This window comes from Rattus rattus, chromosome 12 (genome assembly GCF_011064425.1).
Source record: "Rattus rattus isolate New Zealand chromosome 12, Rrattus_CSIRO_v1, whole genome shotgun sequence".
NCBI classification, from domain to species: domain Eukaryota; kingdom Metazoa; phylum Chordata; class Mammalia; order Rodentia; family Muridae; genus Rattus; species Rattus rattus.
In genome coordinates, this window is record NC_046165.1 from 22,941,911 (window position 1) to 22,951,785 (window position 9,875).

Consider the following 9,875-nt stretch of genomic DNA (forward strand, 5'->3'; position numbering starts at 1 on the left):
AGAGGGAGGCCCTTCTTAGAGTGGGGGACCACGTCTTTGGCCTGTCTCCCCAGTTCTCTCTCAGTATCTCCTAAAACTGATGTTTAAATGGGAACAAACTAGAATTACATAGAAACCTATTTTCCTCTACCTAGCGTGAATGGGCGGGGCCTCGGGCCGGAAGCGGAAGTGCTGGCCCGTGCTTGCGACTTCCACTCTGGCCATGGAGGAATCTCAGTACCGGGAGCCGGTGCTGGACGCCAAGTCGGAGGTAAGTACGGGCTGGGAGGAGAAGTGTCTGGGGCGGATTCTGGCGCTCAGACGGCGATACTCTAAATCGTGTCTCTGCTTCCGTTGCAGGTCACCGGCCAGGTGAGTGGCCGCCCCGCCCGGTCCGCCGCTGCGTGCGCGCGGCCCCCGCCCCTGCTCGCGGACCCTTCCCGGGGCTGCGCTTCCCTCTGGCACCCGAAGGGCTAGCCGCTGGCGGCTGTAATTTAACTGCCCTGCCCTAGGTCAGCCGAGCGTTGTTCCACCTTTTTAGGCAGCCTTTATTCTAGGTAGGAATACGACGCTTTACAAAAAGGTGAGGCTACAAAAACATTGCTAACGTTTGCAAAAGATAGCGTCTTCCCTTTTTCTTTTAACTTTGTCTGTCTGTTTGGGGAAGGGGTCCTCACTGAAAAAGCCCTGGTTAGCCGAGGAACATTATCTGAAATCCACCGGCCTTTGCCTCTGGAAGGCGCTGGGATCAAAGATGTGAGACATCAAGCTCAGCCATTTCTTTGAAGAAGTTACTTTGAAGATGAACTATAACTTTCCTAACCTTTCCTGTGTTACATTAGGGATAAATAAGATTTTTGGCTTTCTAAATTAATACTACCAGTTTTTCCAAGACGGAAAATTGGGAGTTTTAGTCAGGAGTTACCTAAGTTCACATAAATATACGAAAATGCTGACGTTAAAACATTATGAGAATGCAGGAGCTGGGAGAAGTGTCAACTGACTAGTACTTGTCTCCAAATGATTTTTTTTTTTTTCTCTTTTGATGCCGGCCTTAAACTTAGCTTGTAGCCCACACTGGCTTCGAACTTGTGATCCTCTAACCCCGGCATTCACAAGTAGCTGGTTTTAGAACTTAGAACTCTCCTGCTTATCTTGCTGTTGCTGTGAGATTCTTGCAAAGGAACTCTGTGACACAGATAAACCTGCTCTGCTTTGCCCCAACAGTGTATGAAATTAGTGGCTTTTGTTGTTTTTGCTTTTGTTTTTTTTTTTTTTTTTTTTTTTATCTGTCTGTCATAACACATGGGGTCCCTGGAGCCAGAAGGGCCTCAGATTCTCTAGAATGGCAGTTATGGACGGTTGTAAGCTGCCATGTAAGTGCTGGGAACTGAACCTTGGTCTTCTGGAAGAGCAGCAAGTGCTTTTAACCGCTGAGCCATGTCTCCAGCCAGAACTAACTGTTGGTTTACTATTACTATTCAATCTCAAGTTATTTTGTCCTCTCGTTTTATATGTTCCATCAAAGAGGCCCTGGAACTGAACTGTACTGTGCTATAGGTAGATAGGTAGGTATGTATGTATGTATGTATGTATGTATGTATGTATGTATTAGGAAACTTCTACCTTAAAGCAATATGAATCTATCCCTTACAGTTCTGGAAGTCAAAGTATAAAACCAGTTTCAGGGCCAAGGTGAAGGAAGAGTTGTGGTGTGGCTGCAGGAGGGTCTCTTGTTTGTTTTTTCCTGTTCTTAGAGCCTGCCTCCTCTCTTGGTTTGCAGCCTCTGCATGGTTCCAACCCTGTCTCCTTCCAGAAAAACTCTTATTACATTGGGAGCACACCCAGGAAAATGCAGCCCACGATCTTAATTCTGTTAAATCTTTAATGTCTGCTTTCTCACATGGAGAAAGTCTCTGTGATTAGGACATGGACGTATCTGAGTGATGAGTATGCCGTAAATCCCTTCCATACAGTCACTCACCAGTGGTTGGTCCTGTACACACAAGAAAAGCCAAGATAATTTACAAGACTTTTAGAGTTAATAATGAAATTTAAAAGCATGATTCAAGTTTTTTCGTGTGTGTGCATAGTTCAGGCACAAAGAGGTGAAAAATATAATTTTAAACAAGTTTCACAACTTAACAAAAACCAAACTATACAGTATGTTGCAAGTAAATCTACCAAGGTCAATGTATGCACCTGCAGTCCTAGTATCTGGGTGGCTAAAGCAGAAGGCCACCATGATTGTAAAGCCAGCCTGGGCTTTATAGAAAAATCTTGTCTCCAAAAGCAAAAACCAAACCACCATGTAATGAACAGTTTCACACAATTACGAGGGAAATTGGAGGACCAGGGTGTTGGCTCACTGGGTGTTTGCTGCCAAGCGTAATGACTTGAGTTCGATCCCTGGAACACATGGTGAAGCAGAAAACAAACTTAATTCAATTTGACATTTGACGTCCATGCGCCCAAAAAAATAGGAGTTAAAAAAAAGATGTTTTTATTTGTGAAAAGCAATGAACTTCTAATGTCTAGTTTGGTGTATAGGGACCTTGGAAGTTATCACTTAGTCCTAATAATTAGAAACGAAAAAGTTAGCACTGCTTGTGTTTGTCAAAGGAGTGATGCCACGAGGCACTCATTATTTTTACTGCAAAAGATGGAATCAATCAGTAAGTGTAGTTTGAGCGCCAGGCACCACCTCATCTTTGGAATAAGACAGACAATTTTTTTCCACGTGTGTTTTAGTGTCAGTATCAAGAGCTGCATTTATCCAGTTCTGTTTGATGCCAGGATAACACTGAAGAATATGTAATAGGAACTAGATTAAATCAGTAGTCCGTAAGTTTGGAATCTTCGGCGCCCAACAGACCTGGGTTTCTGTTCTACTCCTGGAATGTGTGACGGTGAGCCCATCACCCGAGCTCTCGGAAACTGGGTTTTGTCATCTGCAAAATGGAAATAATAACCTATAATCCTGTGGTAAGGCACTGAGCACGTGCATAGTGTGTCACCTGGCATGTGTCTGTCATGAGGGCTGATGCAATCTAAAGCCACATCACCCCATTGTAATAGTGGGTTTTACCTGGATACCGTGGTGAGGAAGCAATGGTCCGGTTTCATGCAACTGTAGGACCATATCTCCCGCTTCTGTTTTAGGACTTGGCTATGGAATAGAAGAAAGGTTAAAAATGCTCCAGAACGCTGAAGCAGAGCAGACATTTAGCCTGTTGCAAAAGCCACTTTCTACCCCTTTTACTTCAGTTACTCATCGGGTAGACACGGGGTTTCTTTGTTTGACTTTCTGCTTTTCTCACTTGTTTTCTGATTCTGCTATGCCCTGTGTTTTCTCCTTTGCCATTTGACCATTGCTTGCCCACGTAAAGGAAGGTATTTTCTTGTACTGTGACCAGTACCGAAGCGAATACAAGACTGGGGACAGAGGGCAGCATTTGTTCAGGGCAGAGGTGTTTCTCATGGGATATTTGCACTGCTGTGTTAAAGCTTGTAGATTTTCAGTGGAAACTGGGCATGGCTGTGAGCTCCGACAGCTGCAGATCTCTCAAGTATCCGTACGTGGCAGTGATGCTGAAGGTGGCAGATCATTCTGGCCAAGTGAGCAGCAAGTCCATCGAAATGACAATCCCACAGTTTCAGGTTTGTGGTTCAACTCACTGAATTTAAGTGTCACCGCTGGTTCAAAAGCTGTATGCACTCTCCCTTCTTAAAGGAAAATTCATTTACTTGCAGGTTGATGTACTTTACATGTAGTCATTTCTAAAGTTATTTTCTCTGGGAGCTTAAGGGTTTTTTTTTTCTTTTACCACTTAATTACTGTAATAGCGTTCAGTGGATATATTCAGGAATACTTCACCTTCTCTATAGGATATCTACTTTGTAACTTTTTATTATTTTTCTTTAGGCTTGATAATTTTAAGCAAAACTAATCTTTTCTTTGAATAACGTCGACATTAAGTCTTAGGCTGACATTTACAAACACAGTTTAGATCAAGTACTTGCTGGCCAATCTTATTAGCTGGAGACTTAAGTAACTCAGTAGTTTATTCTTAAACTTAGGCCGTTCATGCTATTGTTTTTACCTTTTTCCCCAGGCAGGAAATGGGAATGAGTACCAAGTCTGATGTCCTCTTGAGTGTATATGCTGAGAGACGCACATTGTTAGCCGATTTAACTGGCGTGTGCAATTTCGGTTTGGTTTGCTATGAGACCTTCAGTAGCTAAAGCAGTTAGCTCTCGAAGGACAGTCGAATGCTCTAGAAAAGCAGCCATAGTAAATGAAATGGAAATAAAAAGTCACTTTTTTGAAAGAGAATAGAAATGCTTCGGTCACGGATTTCCTTTATTGTTACTTGTTTTATTTTGGATATATGGGTCAGCTAGTATGTCTGTGCACCACATGCATGCATGCAGTACCCAGTGACCAGAAGAGGGCGTCAGACCCCATGGGACTAGAGTTTCAGGAAGTTGTAATGGGCACCATGTCAGCGCCCCTGGAAATCAAACCCAGTTCTCTGGTAGAGCAGGTTCATTGCTACAGAGCCATCTCTCCAGCCCCGAGCTTTATTTTGTATTTGTGTGTGACATGGGTCACACCTAGAGGCTTGCTCATGCTAGCTAGGTGCTCTACCACTAAGCCAAGGCTTTCCCTCCCCACCATGAACTCTGGAAAAGTCTTTCCCATACCACTGCATGACTTCTGAGTTCCTCTTCTATAAACTGGGTTTTAAGGGGTTCTTGATAGACAAGACCACACATCTCTGTTCTCAGTAATGTTGCTAAGTGTTTGAAGGAATGGGCCACGGGCCAAGGAAGTGGATTGTGTAGTCATTGACTGTTAAAGAGCTCAGCTCAGTGTCTCAGGTATGCACGTGTACAGGCTGGCCCTTCTCCCTCATTCTACCTCTACAGGTTTTTCTCTTCAGGAATAAATAAATAAGTAAATTCATCACCTGTCCCCTGAAGCACTGTTGTTGTATAATTGACAAATAAAAATTTTATGTTTTCAATGTACACAATGTGATTTGACTAAAAAATATGTGTTATTCAGTGACCGTGTCCATGAAGGTAATTATCATATGCATTACTAGCCATAGTGTGTGTGAATGTGTAGGCACTGAGAACATTTAAAATCTTTGCTCTCAGGGCCCGGTGAGATGGCTCGGTGTTTAAGAGCGCTGGCTGCTCTTTCAGAGGACTTGGGTTCAATCCTAGATGGTAGCCCACAACTATCTGTAACTCCAGTTCCAAGGGATCTGGCCACTCACACCAATGCAAATCTTATAAATTCTTAAGAAGATTCTATGCTCACAATCTCTCACAGCAATATGCTATTACTAATCATACTTGGCATTCTGCACATTAGATCCTCAGGACTTTTACAGCTAAGTCAGCACCCTTTATTCAAAATCTTCTCTCTTGCCCCAACCCCAGCACCTGACAACCACCTGCAATTTTCTGTATTTGTGAATTCAGTGTCTTTAATATGACTGAGACCATGTAGTGTCTGCCTTGCTGTGTCTGGTTGGTCTTTAGCAAGTGAATTTCTGGCTTCACTTGGGTTGGAAATAGCAGGCTTTCCTCTTTCATAGCTGAGTGATTTCATTGTGTGTATATGCCTGTGCCTACAATGTGGCAAATAGCACATACACGTGGATGTTACATGCGACTACCATGTATACATGTAAGGGATTTGAACATTTGTAGATTTTGATATTCGTGGTCTTCTGAATCTGCCCCATGGACACTGAGACACGTGTACAGGAGCATGTACACGTGTAATGTGTAATGTGTTCTTGAGGAGACAGTTCTTGTTTGTTTTGTAGACATGGTCATCCTGGAGTTTGTCTCAACTTGGCTCTATTTTCTGACCCCTCTTGCCTAGGAGTGTTTTTGTTTTTGTTTTTGTTTTTGTTTTTCCGGAGCTGGGGACCAAACCCAGGGCCTTGCGCTTGCTAGGCAAGCGCTCTACCACTGAGCTAAATCCCCAACCCCCTAGGAATTTTTTTTTCAATGATCTTTACCAAGAATGTAACATTACAATACTGACTATATATCTCCTGATTAGATCTACTTAAAGGAACTTTATAAATATCCTTTAAAAGCAAAATTAATATTTTCTCCTTTGTCTCCAGAATTTCTACAGACAGTTCAAGGAAATTGCTGCTGTAATTGAGACTGTGTGAGAACTGATTCATGATTCTAAAGTGATGGACTCTTCCTTCCAAAAGAGCACTGCATATGGACCACAGGATATTTAAACAGTGAAAATTTGGCTTCTCGGGTTGGAGAGATGGCTTGGAGGTTAAGAGCACTGGCTGCTCTTCCGGAGGTCCAAGGTTCAATTTATAGCTCCCATATGGACGCTCACACCTGTCTGTAACTCCAGTTCTGGAGGCCCCGACACATGCAGGCAAAACACCAATGCATATAGAGTAAAAATAATTAAGAAAAGAATTTCGGGCTGGAGAGATGGCTCAGTGGTTAAGAGCACTGACTGCTCTTCCAGAGGTCCTGAGTTCAAATCCCAGCAACTACATGGTGGCTCACAGCCATCTGTAATGAGATCTGATGCCCTCTTCTGGTGTGTCTGAAGACAGCTACAGTGTACTCATATATAAATAAATCTTTTTTTTAAAAAATGATTTCACTTCTAATTTTTAAAAATAAGTTTTAAAAAAATCAGATAAACCCTTATTTTAGAGCTGACCAATATTTAGCCTGGTCAGTGAGCTAAAAGTGAGTATGTTGACCACTAATGTGTATAAATTATGTGTTATATCTTCATAAACAGATGAGTAGGGATATTATTAAGTCAAACACAGTTCTGTGTATTAGAAAATTTTCAAATCTTACTGATAACAACTAACTATAAATAAAATCTTGTCTAGAATTTATATGAAGTTAAGAAAGTAATAATTGATTAAAACTGCTTTACAAATTCAGTTTTATGACATGCCTCATGAAATAATTAAAGAAATTATTGAATTAGTGAGAAGAATAAGGCTCTCTTCCTCAGACATATGTAATCAGGTTAAACTAAACCAATTCTCCTTACATTAGCTTTGCATTCGGCTGTTTCTGCTGCTGCTATTTGTAGAAAATGCATCACCAGTAATTAGCAGAGGGCAGCACAAACCAGAGCGTCCCGCAGTAGTATCTACACCAGAGCGTCCCGCAGTAGTATCTACATTAGAGCATCCCACAGTAGTATCTACACATCTCTGCCGTTGTCCAGGCTGCTGTACTGTGCTGTTCTGAATGAGATTGGTCCCCATAGACCCATATGTTTGAATTCTCCATGTCCAGTTAGTGGAACTGTTTGGGAAGGACTACCACGGGTGACCTTATTGGAGGAGGTTACTGAGGTGCTGTGAGGCTTCAAATACCCTTGCCAGGTCCAGTGTCTCTCTACCTGCACGTCTCCAGATCAGGATATAAGCTCTCAACCCCACGCCTGCCTGCTGTCCTCCCGGCCCCCTGCCCCGCCTGTGTGTGTGTGTGTGTGTGTGTGTGTGTGTGTGTGTGTGTGTGTGTGTGTGTGTGTGTGTGTGTGTTTCCCATGATGATGATGACTTACCTTTGAAAACCCTCTTCTTTCTATCTTTTTTTTTTTTTTTTTTTTCTTTTTTAAGTTAGTGTTGCCCTGGCTGCATTAGATTTCACTCTGTAGACCAGGCTGACCTTGAACTCATTAATCTACCTGCCTCTCCTGCCCAAGTCCTAGGACATAGCCATGTGCCACCACTGCCCAGCCAGCAAGCCCTCTATTAAATGCTTTCTTTTGTAAAACTTGCCCCTACCATGGTGTTTCTTCACAGCAATAAAACAGTAACTAAGTTACCGACCACACCTGTGGTGAGCTAACGGTTGCTTTCTTCATCTTTCTGAGTCTCCACAAATTTCTCACATTGGTGGAAAGTCAACCAGAACCCTCTGATCCAGAAGAGGAGATCAGATCACCTAGAACAGGAGATAGGGATGGATGTCTTGGTGTGGATCAAGCCTGGATCCCCTGCAAAAGCAGCATGTAGTCTTGACTGATGACCCATCACTCCAGCCCCTATGGTACCTGGTTTGCAAAACAGTTAGGCCTTATATAGAAATTTCAGTCCAGGGATAAGCCCTTAGAAAGAAGAGAAAATGTTACCTCATACGTTGTTTCAGCTAGACCTCTCAGGAGATTGTATCTCCCAGCCTCTATCAGGTGGACTCGAGAACCATATGACTAGGTTGCAGTTAGTACAATTTGGCTATAAATACCCAAAATATATTCAGATTTGGTTATAAATCATTCCTTAGCATTTTTCAACCTCTCCTGTCTTTGGTACTGAAATGATAAAAAGTCACAAAGAACAAACGATGGAGCCTATATCACCAGAGGCTTCCTCCAAATAATAGCCTGACTGGCCGAAATAAAAGTCCCACAGTGTGAGAAAGAACAAATGTTAGGGGACGAGTAATTTTTCTTCCATTACAGTGAGGGCACATGTGGAGGATGAATACACAAGAGACTAGTGGACTGCTAAAGGCATCCTATAGGGGTTAGTCAACCGAAGGGGGAAATTTTGAGAAAATCAGATAACTTGAAATTTGGCAAAACCTATGCAAGCTGCATCGAAAAAGATGTTTGTTAAAGGATGCTGACCTAACGCCTACCTTTGACACTCGCTCCTATTTCAGGATACAAGTGATGCACCCTCTGGGTGTTGTACAAGCTTAGGAAACATACAGAAGACACCTAAATGGCCCTTAAAGATGGGACATGAGTCTGCCCAAGGTGAAAAGTCCAGGTACACAGCTGTGAGACTCTTGGGAGTGATAGACACGTGTATAGCAACGTCCTGCTCATCCTGCATGCTCTGGGGCGTCCAGAGCTGGTTTGAGCTTCTTCATTAAACTCAACCCAAAGTCAAGGTCCTGGAAGGGATGCTTTCCCCCTCTCTGCATGCCTGGTACCCCGATGGCGTAAGTAATGGTACCAGCGGGAGTGGCTAGGTGCAGCAATAGAATTGAACACACAGACTGGGAACAGAGAGAGCACCCAAGGGTTGATTTAAGAGCAATGTGATGTTGAGTGTGTCCGCAAACTCCAGGCCAGGCTGCAGAGACGCTGGCCAACACAAAATTCCATGTGTTTCTCCTTGCTTTGTTTTCGTTAGCTTTTGCATTTTTCTTTCAACGTTTTCGTCTTACTGGTTGTTTGTTTTGGTTTTCATTTTTTTTTCTTGTTTTATTGAGAAGGAAGGAACATGAACAAAGATGGGAAGGATCTGAGAGGAGTTGAGGGAAAATAAAACATGATCAAAATAAAGTGTAGGGGGAAAAGGACTGTGGTAGAAGTAGTTCGTGCAGCCTTGCCTACGCTGACCTGTACGACAGTTGGGCTGTATTCAGAGGCTGACTTAGGGATGAACCCGTGGGAAAAGGTGAGTGACTGAAGGACAAGGGACAACAGATTTGTAAGGAAGCCCATAAGCTCATTACGAGGAATGGAGCTAAACATCATAAATGCCATATTCTCTAGATCTCTGAAGTGTTTGAGGACCACCTATCTCGGTCTATCTAAGTGGACAAACATTGCTTGATGATAGCTATTTTCTGCTTAACTTTGAAACTTAGGCTAAATAAAGCTTATTTCTGTAATTAAACTAGTACCCAACAAGACTACACGTAAGATTATTTATAGGTGACTGCTAACTTGCTTTTCTAAGTTCTAAACAGTTTGCAATAGTAGCTTTCATAAGACTAGAACTTTACATTTTAAAATGAATTGCATAGGTAAAATACATTAAGCAAGAATTGGACGAAATAACTTTAAACTTCTATCAATAATACAATCTTAATCTAAAAGGAGATATGAGAATCTACCTTTT

At 42.4% G+C, this 9,875-nt stretch overlaps 1 protein-coding gene across 1 annotated transcript; it reads left to right on the forward strand.

Moving 5' to 3' along the window:
- The first annotated feature begins 11 nt into the window (after window positions 1-11).
- Window positions 12-6,955, forward strand: Commd6 (COMM domain containing 6). The gene is made up of 4 exons (XM_032917917.1): window positions 12-250; window positions 340-351; window positions 3,487-3,639; window positions 6,135-6,955. Exons 1-4 carry the CDS (start codon window positions 140-142, stop codon window positions 6,183-6,185), a joined length of 327 nt encoding a protein of 108 aa, XP_032773808.1. The 5' UTR covers window positions 12-139; the 3' UTR covers window positions 6,186-6,955.
- The last annotated feature ends 2,920 nt before the right edge of the window (window positions 6,956-9,875 follow it).

What these genes read in the sequence shown, in the direction of transcription:
- Commd6 (XM_032917917.1), top strand. Translation starts at nt 140, where the DNA reads ATGGGCGGGGCCTCGGGCCGGAAGCGGAAGTGCTGGCCCGTGCTTGCG. An exon ending in TGACAATCCCACAGTTTCAG is followed by an intron (nt 3,640 to 6,134) that starts GTTTGTGGTTCA and finishes CTTTGTCTCCAG; the next exon opens with AATTTCTACAGACAGTTCAA.